Below are 17,430 nucleotides of genomic sequence, written 5' to 3'. Positions count from 1 at the left end.
ATTCGAGAAATCCACAAGACAGCTGTCTGTTGGGAAATAAGTCGGTGGAGCGCTATGGGAAGATGACTCTTTGTTCACCAATATGGTTAGATGGTCAAATCCACTTTATTTCTGTGATGCAGAGACTTATATGCATTCTAGCAAGAGGCGTGCTCCACCAAGACTGGTTACAGTCAGAGGGTCCAGGTTACATGTAATGCATGCATAGGTTAGTGTATGATAACATTCTAAGGGTCAGCCTCTGAGGCTGGCTAAACTGCCCACCTGCAGCTGCACTCCACCCCCCACAGCTGCATGTGGGGGGAAACCAACCTGTGCCTGCTATCTAAGCTCCCAGGATGGATCCAAGGACGTTCCCAGCACAGGTTGCTCATGTTTAGCAGTTCTTGTGTGCTCTGCTAACAAGAATTTCTCCAACAGCTGTCACCTGCTTTTGATGGTGCATCTTTGTAAGACATTGTCATGGTGGCTATTTATGGTGGAATGGGGTAGTCTGAGGGGTCCCAGGTCCCCTTAAAACAAAACCATGGGGACAGAGGCCTGCCTCAGGGGGACCAGACCTGCTTGTCCCAGGATATTGTAGTATTATTCTATTCCCCTTCCAGTATCAGAGCTTAAAAGTAGTGCTTGACTGCACTTCTCCCCCTTCTCATCCCTGCCTCTCTCCACTTCTCCGAGCAGCACACGCTTATATCTCATGGTTTGTGTGGGAGTTGGCAGGGCCAAGAGGGCAACTTCAGCCTACCTTACAGGCCCACTGCAGGGTGGAAGGGGTGAAGGATTCTAGAAGCCTAGTTTGGGCCTCGTGGATTTTATATATTCTACCTGATTGCCTTATATACATGCTCTTATAAATAGAATTTCTCTGCCTCCCTATGCAGAACGGGGGTGTTGTAATGCAATTACATCGCTCTCCACAGTTCAGTTGAGAAAGTGCTATCCTTCCACTGCTTCAGTGGAAACCACTGCTTCAGTAAAACCACTGCTTGAATAAAAGCCACAATGGAAAATTCTTTAAAAAAATTAAAATTACCTTTTAGTAGGCTTTTAAAAATCATTCTCAATTCAGGCTGTGTTCAAATGATGTCACTGCTGGAGAATAGCTTAAAGTAACCTGCAGAAAAAGACAACACTAACTGAAGAATAGGGTTTAATAGATTTTTCTGTGGAAACTCTTCTATGTCTGTAGAATATCCTTATGAAGTCTTTTAAATTCTATAAGAGTCCCTTTTGTTGGCACTTTGTGTCTACAAGAGGTTGTCACAGAATTCTCAAGGGACAGAAAGCAAACATTCTCTTACGAATACGTGGATTTAGCATCCAGAAATACCAATAGTAGGCAAAAGCAATGAGTAGATCCTAACAGATGAGTAAATAGCTAAAGTATGGCAAATTAGTTTCACATAAATAAATTGCAGGAGGAAGGGGGAGATAACACTTAGATAACGGCACAGATGTGCATAAAGATTCCTGAGGGATGTAGAGTGGAAGGTAGTATGCCTGCTATTCATGCATATTTAAGTGGGTAACTGCTCTCCTGAACTGCTCAGTTTTACTCCAACTGCTGGTGTTTAGAATGTGCAATGAAGGCAGAGGGTGGTCACAGCTCTTCCTGCTCTTTATTGATGTGTGCTTTTTAATTTTCAGAATGCCTACGTCAATATCAACCGGATCATGTCTGTTGCGTCGAGGCTTTCTGAAGCAGGCCATTATGCTTCCCAGCAAATTAAGCAAATATCGAGCCAGCTAGATCAAGAATGGAAGAGTTTTGCTGCAGCTCTGGATGAGCGCAGCACCATCTTAGCCATGTCTGCTGTCTTTCACCAGAAGGCTGAACAGGTGAGCTGCCTTTGTGACTGTCAGAATGATCGGCTGATACTTTGATAATGACGACGCTGCAATCATTATTCAATGGCTTGTGGCATGTATGTGGTGAGGTTAAGAGCCTTGGTTTTAGTGGATGGGTGTCTCAGAAACAAATAGTGAGATTTTTCCCCCCCAAACTGTCACATATTCCCTGACTGGATAAGGAAACATGTTCGTGCCTTCACGAGAAATAATCTGATCATAGGTGATGTGCAGTGATTCAGTATCTTGCTGTCTTATTTCTACTACCTAGTATTTAATCAGTGCTGTGGATATATTGAGAATTATTATGGTAAGGAAAACATAGAATCATAGAATCATAGAATCAACCAGGTTGGAAGAGACCTCCAAGATCATCCAGTCCAACCTAGCACCCAGCCCTAGCCAGTCAACTAGACCGTGGCACTAAGTGCCTCATCCAGGCTTTTCTTGAAGACCCCCAGGGACGGTGCCTCCACCACCTCCCTGGGCAGCCCATTCCAATGCCAATCACTCTCTCTGGGAAGAACTTCTTCCTAATATCCAGCCCATACCTCCCCTGGCACAACTTGAGACTGTGTCCCCTTGTTCTATTGCTGGTTACCTGGGAGAAGAGGCCACCCCCCACCTGGCTACAATGCCCCTTCAGGTAGTTGTAGACAGTAATAAGATCACCCCTGAGCCTCCTCCAGACTAAACACCCTCAGCTCCCTCAGCCTCTCCTCATAGGGTTTGTATTCCAGGCCCCTCACCAGCTTTGTTGCCCTTCTCTGGACATGTTCCAGTACCTCAACATCTTTCTTGAATTGAGGGGCCCAGAACTGGACACAGTACTCAAGGTGTGGCCTGACCAGTGTTGAGTACAGGGGAAGAATAACCTCCCTTGTCCTACTGGCCACACTGTTCCTGATGCAGGCCAGGATGCCATTGGCTGTCTTGGCCACCTGGGCACACTGCTGGCTCATCTTCAGCCTGCTATCTACAGGTACCCCCAGGTCCCTTTCCCCCTGGCTGCTGTCCAGCCACTCAGTCCCCAGCCTGTAGTGCTGCTTGAGGTTTTTGTGGCCAAAGTGCAGAACCCTGCACTTGGCCTTGTTAAATCTCATCCCATTGGCCTTTGTATATACCTGCACTCTTATGTGGTATGTAGAATGCATTATGTGGGCAGGAATATTTGCTCATATGACATATACTCATACCAGCAGACAGTTTCTAGGAGCCAAATCACATTATTGCTGATGAAACTTAGGGAATTCATTCCACCACCTACTCCTGCAGTGCTCTCAATAGCCTCAAACTTTGTTAGACCTCACTAAGTAAAGGCTTTAGAGACCATTAAGAGCATTCGTGAAAGTTTTCCATGTCCCTAAAGTCTGATTTGTGTATGTGACAGCTACCAGAATTGCCCCATAATTTCAGAGCTACAAAGGATTTAAAATATGTCATTGAATAAACCTTCTCTTTTTTACACCTAAACGAGGTCCACTTAATGGTGATGATGGCTCAACTTTGATTATATGTGGATTGCATTCATTTCCCAGTGACAAACACTGCTGTAGGGCTCCCTCCAGTATTGTTGTGTGCTTGTTTTCCCAAGTAGTTAATATCAAAGCTATTAAGTGGGTGTGCTTGATGTTTAGAAAAAGACCTGTACTTCAAGTGTCTGAAGAAGAAATTATGACTGATAAACCAGAAAGTGTGCTCATAAGCCAGAATATATGTATGGGAAAATTAAGCTCAAAGAACAAAGATTTTCTTTACTGTTTGCTTCTGACTGTAGAATTACAACGGATTTTTCTTTGTTTTGGGTTTCCTATTGACAGTAGGCCACAGCATAGAGCAATTACTCACCCTACTGGGCACTTACTCATGTAAGCACACTCAGTGGCTCTAATGGGACTAATATACTAAGAGTACAAGTGCTTTCATCTCTGAACAATGGGCACTACAGTAATTAAGTCTAGTCTTCACATTAAAAGTTTTCAGTCATCTTTATAAAGAAAAATAATATTATATCCAGTCTATGATCACAATGAGAATGTTTAAGGTTTACTAATTAATTTGGTCTTTCTTGGTTTGGTTTTGTTTGTTTGGTGTTTGGATCTTGGGTGGTTTTACCTCTTTCTGTTTACAAGTAACCACCTATTTCTCTGAAGTGTCAGTCTTGGTCACAATTTATGAGGAGGTGCTGAGCTATTGTATAGCATGAAAAGCAGTAAGCCAGAAAGCTGTATTGAACTGCCTGTCAAGCTAGAAGTAATTTTTTTTTCTCCTACCTTTTAAACACTGTCAAAGTGGATATTTTGCCTCAGCCTTAACTTGAAAAACAGCTACCCTAATGTCACTTTCAAAAGTTTGGATCCTTTTCCTTTACAATCATACGGATGGGTCTGTAAATCTCAGTCTTGCCTTGGCACCTCCTCATAAGGAACTGCAGTTTGTGCTGGCTGACAGAAGCCAGGTTCTCATTAGTAAGCAGATAGGAGAATTTGCTAGTTGTGAGCAGCAGTTGTCCCTCACTTGCAATAAGAGACAATGCAGTGGAAGATAAGTGCTTGTGTGAAGCCTATGAACTCAGACAGCTGCAAAAAAGAAATTTGGAAGTCAATGTGTCCATTAACCAGGACTATAATTTCAGTCTTGCTTTAGCAACTCCGTTAAGATAAACCAGGCTTGAATGCTAATAATTTCATCATTTGACCTCTCTATAGTATAAAAAGTGAGGCCTTTGGGATTTGATCTGTAACTCAGTCTGTCATCTACCATTCATTCCTAATGTGACTCTATTAGTTGGCATCACCCAGAGTGATTTTTTTAAAAGCTCAGATCAGAGCTTCAGTATTTTGCAATAAATAAGGCTTAAACCTCTGAAGCAAAGATGTAGATAAACCCACTATTTCATCTGTCACAGATCAAATCTTTCTTCACTCCCTTTGTTCAGTCACTAAAGGTAGTCTTGTTGTGGATCCAGGCATTTCTCCCACAGTGCACCCCTGCTTCCCTCATACTGATCTGATATGCAGATTGTCTTTCCTTCTCCAGTGCAACAAACTGCTACAGTTTCTTTTTTCATTCCTTCCTATCGATTGAAGTTCTGTGATGCCAACAGGAAACAAGTCTTTTAGGACTGTAATTTTTCAGCCTTTGACATGCCTCAGCCTGCAAGGAACTCATTGGCTTGGGACAGAGATTTATGAAAAGCTCTACCATCTCTGTAATATGCAAGCTGAGCAGGAAGCCACTTGTTTTTCAAGGTCTCTTCCTAAAGACCCCACACAGAAAACTGCATGGAATACAATTTTTCTGGCTTGGAGGGATGAAAGGCTGAGTCAACTCTGCTGGGAATTGAACCTCACATCTGTCTTCACGTGCCTTAGAATGACATTTCTTTCCTGGCACTCACCGCAGATACATGTGACATGTTGAATGGAACTCAGCTGAACGAGTTCCTAGATGAAAGCTATGGCTTTTTTCCCTTTCCTTTTCCTTTTTCTTTTCCTTTCCTTTCCTTTTCCTTTCTCTTTTCCTTTCCTTTCCTTTTCCTTTTTCTTTTCCTTTCCTTTCCTTTTCCTTTTTCTTTTCCTTTCCTTTCCTTTTCCTTTTTCTTTTCCTTTCCTTTCCTTTTCCTTTTTCTTTTCCTTTCCTTTCCTTTTCCTTTTTCTTTTCCTTTCCTTTCCTTTTCCTTTTTCTTTTCCTTTCCTTTCCTTTTCCTTTTTCTTTTCCTTTCCTTTCCTTTTCCTTTTTCTTTTCCTTTCCTTTCCTTTTCCTTTTTCTTTTCCTTTCCTTTCCTTTTCCTTTTTCTTTCCTTTCCTTTTCCTTTTTCCTTTCCTTTTCCCCTTTCCTTTCCTTTCCTTTCCTTTCCTTTCCTTTCCTTTCCTTTCCTTTCCTTTCCTTTCCTTTCCTTTCCTTTCCTTTCCTTTCCTTTCCTTTCCTTTCCTTTCCTTTCCTTTCCTTTCCTTTCCTTTCCTTTCCTTTCCTTTCCTTTCCTTTCCTTTCCTTTCCTTTCCTTTCCTTTCCTTTCCTTTCCTTTCCTTTCCTTTCCTTTCCTTTCCTTTCCTTTCCTTTCCTTTCCTTTCCTTTCCTTTCCTTTCCTTTCCTTTCCTTTCCTTTCCTTTCCTTTCCTTTCCTTTCCTTTCCTTTCCTTTCCTTTCCTTTCCTTTCCTTTCCTTGTGTCTTTGTGCTTGCCTCTTTGTGTGCAGACATAAATCTTTCTTACTTTTTTAACTGTAATTTCTACATACTAGACCATCATCAATAAAAGAGCAAAGAAAATTAAAGAGAGAAAAGACAAATCTTACCAACATAGCCTTCACTCAGGCTTCCTTCAACACATGTGTTTGATCAAAAGCCAGTAAACTAAATTCCAAGCAACCACTACGTGTAGGTCAATATGTAACTTGGGATAGTCAGTGAAGGCATTTCACAAATGTCTCTTAATTTCACCTGCTGCAAATCTCTTAGGATTTTATGTTGAAAATCGGAGGGTTTTTTGTTTATTTGGGGTTGTTTGTTTGTTCATTCATTTGTTTCTTTTTCTTTCTTCTCTCTCCTCATCTGCTCACCTCTTTTCTTTCTTCTGCTAGCATGGAGAATCATAGAATCATAAAATCAACCAGGTTGGAAGAGACCTCCAAGATCATCCAGGCCAACCTAGCACCCAGCCCTAGCCAGTCAACTAGACCATGGCACTAAGTGCCTCAGCCAGGCTTTTCTTGAACACCTCCAGGGACGGTGCCTCCACCACCTCCCTGGGCAGCCCATTCCAATGCCAATCACTCTCTCTGGCAACAACTTCCTCCTAACATCCATCCTAGACCTACCGTGGCACAACTTGAGACTGTGTCCCCTTGTTTTGTTGCTGGTTGCCTGGGAGAAGAGGCCACCCCCCACCTGGCTACAACCTCCCCTCAGATAGTTGTAGACAGTAATAAGATCACCCCTGAGCTTTCTCTTCTCCAGGCTAAACAATCCCAGCTCCCTCAGCCTCTCCTCATAGGGTTTGTATTCCAGGCCCCTCACCAGCTTTGTTGCCCTTCTCTGGACATGTTCCAGCACCTCAACATCTCTCTTGAATTGAGGGGCCCAGAACTGGACACAGTACTCAAGGTGTGGCCTGACCAGTGCTGAGGACAGGGGCAGAATAACCTCCCTTGTCCTACTGGCCACATTGTTCCTGATGCAGGCCAGGATGTCATTGGCTCTCTTAGCCACCTGGCATACTGCTGGCTCATGTACTTAGTGCAAAAGGAAATCTGCTTCTGTATCCTTAGGTATGCCTGAGGCTATTTCAAAGTTGCAAGAGGACATCAGAGAACGTGACTTATCTCACAGTGATTTCCAAAGAACTGTGCTGATTTACGCCAGATGAGATTCTGACCCACTAACTGCCAGAGAGGGGAATCAGTCCTCCCTTCCTCAGATGTAATCTCTGAAAGCATGCTAAAGTATTCATAAGATGCTCTACAGACTTTCTCAGAATGAACAATAAATGTCTTCAATCAGCCAAGAGATCTCAAGCAATTAATTCTGGGTCAGAGCCTATCCTCAGAAGTGTGCCTTCAGAATTACTATCTAAGGTAGTAGGTGCTAGGTGCACACAGGAAGCATTTGTGCTGAATCTCTGAATACAGATTCTTGCCATTTGTTTCATGATGCCTTACTCCACACCAGGAGAACACTCTTGTTTTCATCTTTGCCTGGATCTCGCTAAGCACATCTTGGACTCCCCTATTTGAGGAAATTAAATTAAAAGAGAGGAAAATAAAAAAAAATTAAAAAAAAAAGAAAAAAGAGAGAAGAAGAATTTGAGGAAAGGAAGGAAAGGAAAATCCAGTTGATATCTGTGAGATGCAGGGATAAAACCAAGATAGATAGGGAAATTCCAGAAGCAAGAATGTGATGGTTTGGGTGTTACCTGTGCCCCCCCCCCCCACTTTAGAAATCACCCAGACTAGACTCAGCCAGTTCTGGAAATATGAATGAAGCTTATATTCACAGTTGGCACAACATACAAGCAGACATTTACAGTATATACAGTTATATATAGAAATATATAAGATAAAAGGTACTACAGAAACACAACTCCCTTCCCAGAAACCTGAGTCCCCAGGAGGGGCTCTCAACCACCCATTCACCTTCCCCCTACCTCTCTCAACCTTACCCCAGTCCCAAGGAAGAATGGAGGTTTGGCCAGAGGGTTAGGAAGCAAAGTGGATTAGTCCAAAATGGAGGGTGAGGTTAGAGACTAAGATGCAGCTCAGCCAGCAGCCCAAGTCAGAGTGGTTATCTGTGGGTTTATTTCTTTTTCCTATACATCTCAGCAAGCCTATGAGGGAAGTAGACATCACCCTTGTTTTCCTTTCATAGCTGTAATCTAGTTCTTCTCACCAAAACATTCTAGCTAGCTTCAAACTAGCACAAAGAAATATACAATTAGCCTCATATTAAAAACATTTCAGTGCATCAAGAGATGTTGTAGGTCACCGAGGAAAACAGTTTCATGTCTTTCTTCCTATTTTTTTCCCAGAGACATTCTGGACCTTGCAAGTTTGATTGCAATCTCTGGGAGCAAGGGCAACCACCTTGGTTATCCCACAGCTTCCATGTAGAGGCCTAAGATGCCATAAGCAAGGATTGTGCAAAAAAAAACATAGAATCATAGAATCAACCAGGTTGGAAGAGACCTCCAAGATCATCCAGTCCAACCTAGCACCCAGCCCTAGCCACTCAACTAGACTATAAAATATCTGACCTGTGTTTTGGAGCAACCAGCATAGCAGTCCCTGAGGGAAGGTAGTAAGAAGTGCTCTGAAAATCCATTTTAGCTGACCTAATACAGAATTTGCAGCTTAGGTGAATAGGTTGTGAGTCAGGAGTAAGTGTAGGTCATTACTTCAAAGTTACATTTGGATTAGATCAGAGGCACAAAGGTACTTTAAGATTTTTTTTTTTCTTTAAGGATAAATTTTTCTTAATCTTTCTTGAAGTCTTGAAAACCATGGACAGTTATTGGAGCCTGTCACTTCAAATCATGCTTAAGCAGCTTTTATGTTTCCAATGGAAGCTGTTTTAGTCTGTGGCCTGCCTAGAAATTTAAGCAATTAATTTAAATGGTCCCGACTATTTCGTGGACAGTAACAGCTCCTGTTCCAGCCTAACAGTTAGTAATTTACATTTTAAATGTATCTTCTTTTCAGCTCAGTGAAATGGTCATTTTTGTGCTATGAATGCATTTCTAGTGTGAGGGGTTACACTTAAGGCTTTTGTAGCTGCCTTAGTATGAACAATCAACATAGCTGTTTTTTTCTTTCAAAATAGCAAAATTGGTAGTCCTATGGTATGGGCTAAGACTTTGCAAAAATCCTGAAAAACAAATTTGCTCTCCCTACAGCAGAGCCCACTATGCAGTGTTTTGATGTCAAACACTGACAGGCTCCCTTTCTTAAAACTGTTTCAAGTGGTAGAAGTTACTGATGTAGTTGTTGAGGTGACATTGTCTAGAAAGAATAGGTAGGCAAAAGAAAGAGAGATGAGAGGTAATAAGGTGGAAACGTGGTGATGTGGGATCTTCTTGAGACTTCTCCCACCTACTGTGCAAATCACAATCTGGGGCCACAGGAATATATAAGTGACATAACTATAAGAGCTTGGACTAAAGTCACAGTATCACAGTATCATGTGATACTGTGATCATCAGGGTTGGAAGAGACCTCATAGATCATCAAGTCCAACCCTTTACCACCAAGCTCAAGGCTAGACCATGGCACCAAGTGCCACGTCCAATCCTGCCTTGAACAGCCCCAGGGATGGCGACTCCACCACCTCCCCGGGCAGCCCATTCCAGTGTCCAATGACTCTCTCAGTGAAGAACTTTCTCCTCACCTCGAGTCTAAACTTCCCCTGGCGCAGCCTGAGGCTGTGTCCTCTCGTTCTGGTGCTGGCCACCTGAGAGAAGAGAGCAACCTCCTCCTGGCCACAACCACCCCTCAGGTAGTTGTAGACAGCAATAAGTTCACCTCTGAGCCTCCTCTTCTCCAGGCTAACCAATCCCAGCTCCCTCAGCCTCTCCTCGTAGGGCTGTGCTCAAGGCCTCCCACCAGCCTCGTCGCCCTTCTCTGGACACACTCAATTCAGCATTTTTAATAAGAGCCATAAGAGTGTGATTCCAGGAGCACTGGTCTATAAGGTCATTGTCATTGTTTTGACCAAGAGGTCTGTGTAGCGGCCCCAAAAGGGATTGATATCAACTCTCTGCTCTTAAAACTACATAGGGAGTGATGTGAATTCCACTACCTTGGCAAAAAATATGCAAGGGTGTTTGGGGATTCCATCTGAGGGTAGTCAACAGATTGGGAATCAAAGCCATACGAGAGAACCTGCCATCCTTGTCTCCAGTCTTGTAGAATGCACAGTTTTCACTGGCAGATTTGTACTTTCTAGACATGAACGTTTAGGAATTCATCTTTGTCACTGAATCTTTGTGCACTGAAAAGTGTTTACAATGCAAATAGTTTAGAGCCTTGATTACACAGCACCATGGTGAATAGCTTTACACTGCTAATAAAAAAGGATGCTGATGTCAGAGCCAAAGCTGAACTGAAATTCTTTGTTTTGAATCCTTCATGCTGTGAGTTCTTTACTAACAAGCCACAGGTGGAAACTTCAGAAGTGGATAAAGCTGTGATCCTGAGGCTTTTTGGCCTTAGGCATTCACCCTAGAAGGCACTGCATCTGTTGTATAATTAGCTGTTCTTTCTCATAAATAGTCCCAGATTATGGCAAGGTGGTTTAACAGAAAGATGGGAGAGGAGGAGACACTAATGAAAAGTAATAAAGTGGCATTAGGCATTCAGTATGGACAAAATGTGAACATGTAAGCTGTGTCCTTGAAGTAAACCCTGCCTAAAGGGAAAGCAAGATGGAAAATGTACAGACTAAACTTCACTTCGCTTTTACAAAACAGGCAGCACCCATGAGAGCTTCCCAGTTTGTTCTGCCAAAGCACTGCTAGGGAGGCCTTTATGAGTGGAAAAATATTTTTTTTCCATTCCTTTGCTCCCTGAAGCCATTCAGCTGCTGGCTGGCTGCTAAGACTTCCCACCAAGGTGCTAAACCATATCAGTTGCAATGGCAATGATTTTTTTTTCTCCCTTTCTGTGGATGTCTGCTCACCATGAACTGGACAGAGACCAGCAGCTCATTTTGCATTGGCTGCTTAGCAGCCGTCAGATGGTAACAGTGTCTGGTAACTGCTAACCCCAGCCAAAATCAAACGTGTGACCCAGAGGTTTAAGGCCTTGCTCTTCTAGCAGCAATCCCACTGAGCTGGCTTTGGGTTGGGAATTGCACAAATACAGACTGTCTGTCTTTCAGTGAAATTAGTGTCAGCACTGGTTTTATAGGGAGTTTTCCATTGCCTAAGCAGTGTCAAGGGCAGGTAAGCAGCTGCAGGAAGATTGATAGGTAGGACAATGCTGAATACAGCTCCGATGCTGGAGCTGTGGCTGCATCCTTTTGTGCCAAATGATGTTTCTTTCTAAACATGTTGCAGCCTCCCTTTTTGGAATGCAGTATGGTAGCCTCCCTGCCTGGCATGCAAAGACTCAGAATGGGTATTTTGTGAGCCTAGTTAAAGAAACATTTGGTTTTAATCCAGAAGAAACAGAAAACATTCATCTGGATCTAAGTGTTCTTCAGGTACTGAGGAGTGACCTGAATGTGTTGCTCCAGAATACCTAGCAGGACTTTTTTATACTGCTAAGTTTTCTGCAGTCATCTGTTGCATTCTACAAAGTTTGCTGATGAGATGTTGTTCTATGTCACTCTTGCTCATTGTTTCTGGAATTATTTCAGTTTCTTTCAGGTGTGGATGCCTGGTGCAAAATGTGCAGTGAAGGAGGCCTCCCCTCAGAAATGCAAGATTTGGAACTGGCCATCCATCATCATCAGACCCTCTATGAGCAAGTAACACAGGCCTACACAGAGGTATGTGCTTCCCAGGAAAAAAAAATGTGAGTATCTGTTAAGTGATAACAGATATCTGACTAGGTTTAGCAGTTTAGCTTTTCTAAATGGGATACGTTTGCTTTCCATTGCTGCAAGTTATTCAAAGAACAAGTTACATCTACTCCCAGGCTATAAGATTCTGGTGGCTCTTAGTAAGTTGCTTGCAAGGGTACAACAGGACAATCTAGGAGGTAAACCCCATACAGAAATGAAATCTGGAACAAGTGTTTACATCCCAAAGAACTGCTTTACTGCCTTCACTGAAGAGGGAACCCCTTTAAGCCAGAAACCTCCGTTGCTTTTCTTCTAGGAAGAAGTGTGCTAGCAGAGGTGTGCTAATGGGAACAGAGGATGCCAAAGACTTTGCCCTTCAACATGTGAAGGCACAGAGGTGTTTAAGTCCTCATCACAATGAATGCTGAGTGACTGTGCTTTCATATAGTATAGTGTCAAAGATCACAGACTTAAATAGGATATGTGGTTTTTCTTTCCCTTAAAAGAGGATGCCAGGAATACAAGGTCTAAAATAGATTCTCTGGCATTTTGTAAAAATAAACTCATAAAATTCTGCACTTTCTTTTTCCTTCACCCAGGCTGCAGCATGAAATAAAAGCTACCAACAAACAGCTGACATTTGTTGCATCTAACTGTGCAGGCCAGGATCTGTGCACTTTACTCTGCAGAAAGGCTGAAGGGGCTTCATGGGGATCTGAGAGGACCTCTCTTAGGGATGAGAGTAGTCTAGATGTTCACCCCAAAGAGAGGCTAACCTGCAAATTACCCTGGGAGTGGGAAGTCCTGTAAATGTTCTGTCCTATTCTGTTATTCATGTCTCCAGAGCTTGTTTGAAAGTAATCTATGGATGACCTGAATGCTTGGGCTTAGTTGTCTTTTTCATTTTCCTGTACTGTGCTGTGCATGACTGATTGTCTGAGCATAGGACATAGTGCTCCTTGCAGGGTTTTCCAAGGAGGACTGTGGTAGTGCTTGCTATACTTAGTAAGTTGCCAAGCGAATACTCCAGAACAGAACAACTTTCCCCCATGCTCAGGCATCACTCTGGTCGTTGTATTATGGGAAGAATCTGTGGCATAACATACAAGAGAAGGGATTTGCTAATTTAGGTTTGATGGTAGGCACTTGTGCAGACACAGCTGTGCAGATATCTTGCTGATGAATACAAGGAATGTGAGATAGAAAACTCTTGCTTTCTGGGTATTGTGAAGGAGTTTTGTTTGGGTTCAGGGGATTAAGTATGAGGCCGAATTTAAAAGGGTTTAAATAATTTAATATTATATACACAAGGAATTCCCCCCCCCCCCCCCCCCCCCCCCCCCCAAACTTATATACAGTTACCCTACACAAGTTTTTTGTATGTGGTTGTGGAATTATTTTACAGAATGTCTATTTACAGCAAAAATCAGGAATTTGGTAGAGGTTTGGAAAGGTTTTAGATAGAGAGTCTTGTGGCATAAAGGTGCCACTGGTAAAGTCTGAAAGTCTATGCTGCTCGAATCGAGGTTGCTCAGTTACTCACTGGCTGGAGTCACAGTCTCGGTGATCCCAAATATGTGCGGCAAAGCCACACTGTTGACCCTCGTGGGCCTGAATAGTTCAGTTCAGGGATTATTTGGGCTCACTGTCTGAGGCTCCACGGGCACGATTGAGCTGGAAACGATGGCCTGGAGCGGCAGCTGGGCTGGAGCGGCAGCTGGGCTGGAGTGGCAGCTGGCCCAGAGCACCTTGGTCTATTTCCCCTGGGCTGGTGCAAAGTGCCGTGGGTCGGAATCACGCAGTGGCGGTGGTCCCAAAAGCGGCAAAGCGGCCAGGAGCGGTGGGTGGAGGAGGGTGGCAGGAACACTGAATTGTCCCTTTTATGAGATGTGGGCCTGAGATTGATGGTCCTTGGCCACAGTTCTGTCCAATAAGAGTCTGGCAGCAGGCCCAAATGTGCAAAATAAGGTGAACTCCATGGGTCCGGTGCCCCCAGATATGGAGGGGGCTCAGGTGGATCCCCACCCTAGGCAGTGAGCTTACACAACGTGTGGACGAGGCTGGTGAGAGGCCTCGAGCAGAAGCCCTACGAGGAGAGGCTGAGGGAGCTGGGATTGTTTAGCCTGGAGAAGAGGAGGCTCAGGGGTGATCTTATTGCTGTCTACAACTACCTGAGGGGTGGTTGTGGCCAGGAGGAGGTTGCTCTCTTCTCTCAGGTGGCCAGCACCAGAACGAGAGGACACAGCCTCAGGCTGCGCCAGGGGAAATTTAGGCTTGAGGTGAGAAGAAAGTTCTTCACTGAGAGAGTCATTGGACACTGGAATGGGCTGCCCGGGGAGGTGGTGGAGTCGCCGTCCCTGGGGCTGTTCAAGGCAAGGTTGGACGTGGCACTTGGTGCCATGGTCTAGCCTTGAGCTCTGTGGTAAAGGGTTGGACTTGATGATCTGTGAGATCTCTTCCAACCCTGATGACACTGTGATACTGTGATACTGTGATACTTCAACCTTGCAAGCAGGCAGCCCAGTCTAGAAGGCACCAGGCTTATTGTGCTCCTTTGGCCCCCTTTATTTGTTTTCCCCTGGTTTGGACAGGGAAACACCTTTCGGGGGGACAAGATGTCCGGGCAAGAGTAGATTTGTAACACGGCCATTTGTGCCTATGTGGCCCTCCACCACACTGGGCACCTACAAGAATTTGAAAGTCAGTCAGAATGAACAACTCTGGATTACCATCACGAAGAGCAGTTCCTTGTTCATACTCAGGCTTCTCAGGAGCAGCAGATTGTGTAAAAAAAAGACAGAGGAGTCCTGCTGATATCTAGTGGAATCTGCAAATTTTATACAGTTGTCTAGTCAGGTGAAACTAAGCAACTGTTACTGCATTTAAAATTTACTTCTGAAAAATGAGTCAAATTTGGATTAAATAAAAAACAGTAAAGTTTGAGGGGGACATCTTGCCTGTGAGCCCAGATCGTAGTGTTTGCTCGTCTCTGTCCCGGGTTAGGGGAGATCCCTCCCCCGGGGAGAAATAAACTCACCACAACACAGACCCCTTTTTTGAAAGTCAGGGAGAGATGAAATTGTATTTCTTATAGTATAACAATGTAAAGAGAGATAATAACTAGAGAAGGAAGAGAAAAAAAACCAATACAATAACCTTAAGGGAGATGGGGGAGGGGGCAAGCGGCGGCGAAGCAGCAGAAGCAGCAGTAGCCAAAACAGCAGCCGGGGAAGATAGGCGAAGCTGAAAGCAGCAGAAGCCAGCGGGAGAAAAAGGGGAAGAACAAGCTGTGCTTCTAGACATTAAGCTCTTGATGCTCCAATGAAATTATAGTAATTTATCTATTGTTGCCATTATGTGGCCTATCCCTGAAATGTTCATCTTTCCCCTATGTCTGAGCTAGAGGATCAGCTCAAACGGCCACAGTCTCCTTGCACCATCTGACAAATCCAGAAGATTGACATGAAAAGAGATTTGGTGATTTATTTTTGCAGCTATGAGGAGATCATGAAAATGAGTGAAGGAGCACAGTAGAAATCATCTTCATTTGTGTAGCTGTTCCCTTCCTTTCTGAAATCTGTTCATTGGTGAGCTCTGAGAGCACAAACTTTCTGTCCCCCTTCATTAGGAATGCAATATTATTCATAATAAAAACACTTTTGGAAAAGAAACTTCAGAGAACAAAGAACTTCAGAGCTGCAGAAGGTATCAAGTCCTGGAATATGTATGTAATCATTGCAAATGTGGAGTACCACTGGTTACCTGATTGGCACTGTGCTCCTTCACATACATTTACACCAGAATGACTGGACAAGATTACAAACTGGAGAGGAAGTGGAACACTTCTTTGATTTGTGTTAATAATTATTAGAAGGACAACACAAGCACTTGAAGTCTGATATTTATTTCTGGCTGTGCAGAGAAGAACTGGAAGATGAGGAAAAAAATACTTGTAATCTCTCAGGCTCTTTAGGCAGACAACAGGACAAAATTATCATGCAATAGATAAAAGCCTAAATCCTACGGAATGAAAAGGAATGAGAGAGAATGTAGAAGTGCACTCACTCTCTCCTTTAAACCACAAATCTGGGAGAACATTGTTCTATCTCAGCTTTAGCAAGGGCATGCAAATGATAGCTTTCGAAACAACCTTTTTGTTCCACATTCCTCCTATCACAGGGACTTTTTATTGTAAAAGTCTTTTTGGCTGTATTCACCCACTCTGGAAAAGCACCTTTCTTTGTAAGGCAACTGAATTTACCCTAGTGTTTCATCAGTCATAACTAGTGGTGAATACTTCACCCAAGGATCTGACCCCTCAAAATGGAAGAATTGCAGGATTACACCTCTGGGAAGAAGAAAAAACCTGCAAGGCCTACATTAGGAGAAGGGGTGTGTATGGATGGGTCTATAGTGCTGGGCCCAGTCCTGTGCAATATCTTTATTGATGATCTGGACCAGGGGATTGAGTCCAGCATCAGTAAGTTTGCAGATGACACCAAGCTAGGAGCAGGTGTTGATCTGTTGGAAGGTAGGAGAGCCCTGCAGAGGGACCTGGCCAGGCTGGATGGGTGGGCAGAGGCCAATGGGATGAGATTTAACAAGGCCAAGTGCAGGGTTGTGCACTTTGGCCAAAACAACCCCAAGCAGTGCTACAGGCTGGGGACTGAGTGGCTGGAAAGCAGCCAGGAGGAAAGGGACCTGTGGGTACTGATAGATAGTAGGCTGAAGATGAGCCAGCAGTGTGCCCAGGTGGCCAAGAGAGCCAATGGCATCCTGGCCTGCATCAGGAACAGTGTGGCCAGTAGGACAAGGGAGGTTATTCTTCCCCTGTACTCAGCACTGGTCAGGCCACACCTTGAGTCCTGTGTCCAGTTCTGGGCCCCTCAATTCAAGAGAGATGTTGAGGTACTGGAGCGTGTCCAGAGAAGGGCAACAAAGCTGGTGAGGGGCCTGGAACACAAATCCTATGAGGAGAGGTTGAGGGAGCTGGGGGTGTTTAGCCTGGAGAAGAGGAGGCTCAGGGCTGACCTTATTGCTGTCTACAACTACCTGAAGGGGCATTGTAGCCAGGTGGGGGTTGGTCTCTTCTCCAGGCAACCAGCAATAGAACAAGGGGACACAGTCTTGGGTTGTGCTGAGGAAAGTATAGGCTGGATGTTAGGAGGAAGTTCTTGCCAGAGAGAGTGATTGGCATTGGAATGGGCTGCCCAGGGAGGTGGTGGAGGCACCGTCCCTGGAGGTCTTCAAGAAGAGACTGGCTGAGGCACTTAGTGCCATGTTCTAGTTGACTGGCTAGGGCTGGGGGATTGGTTGGCCTGGATGATCTTGGAGGTCTCTTCCAACCTGGTTGATTCTACAATTCCATGATTCTGTATTATGGCACAAAGTTTCCAGGAAAGTTGTCCTGAGTAGAACATGTTTGTCATATTGTCTGCACAATCACATATCTCTTACTGGTAAACTTGTGAACTTTTACTATTAGTCATGATTCTGCTGTGATTTTTATCAGTGTAAGTCAGGAGGGACTATACCAAAAGCATTGTAACACCACCCTGAGGCACATTTAAACCAACTGTAAGCCCG

General features: G+C 44.0%; 1 protein-coding gene across 15 annotated transcripts in view; it reads left to right on the top strand.

Annotated features, from left to right (window-relative positions):
- Positions 1-17,430, top strand: part of KALRN (kalirin RhoGEF kinase) — a 651,147-nt gene that overhangs the window by 298,970 nt on the left and 334,747 nt on the right. For 14 of the 15 annotated variants that reach the window (XM_064156794.1, XM_064156788.1, XM_064156780.1 and 11 more), the window contains exons 8-9: positions 1,648-1,839; positions 11,698-11,829. In XM_064156794.1, coding sequence (XP_064012864.1) covers positions 1,648-1,839; positions 11,698-11,829 — 324 coding nt within the window. Of the gene's footprint in view, positions 1-1,647; positions 1,840-11,182; positions 11,282-11,395; positions 11,542-11,697; positions 11,830-17,430 lie in introns of those variants that run through there. The other variant, XM_064156826.1, reaches the window with a different exon arrangement.

The sequence above is a fragment of the Pogoniulus pusillus genome, chromosome 2 (genome assembly GCF_015220805.1).
Source record: "Pogoniulus pusillus isolate bPogPus1 chromosome 2, bPogPus1.pri, whole genome shotgun sequence".
NCBI lineage: Eukaryota > Metazoa > Chordata > Aves > Piciformes > Lybiidae > Pogoniulus > Pogoniulus pusillus.
Note: the sequence above shows the minus strand (reverse complement) of the source record. Positions and strands in the feature narration are given on the sequence as shown.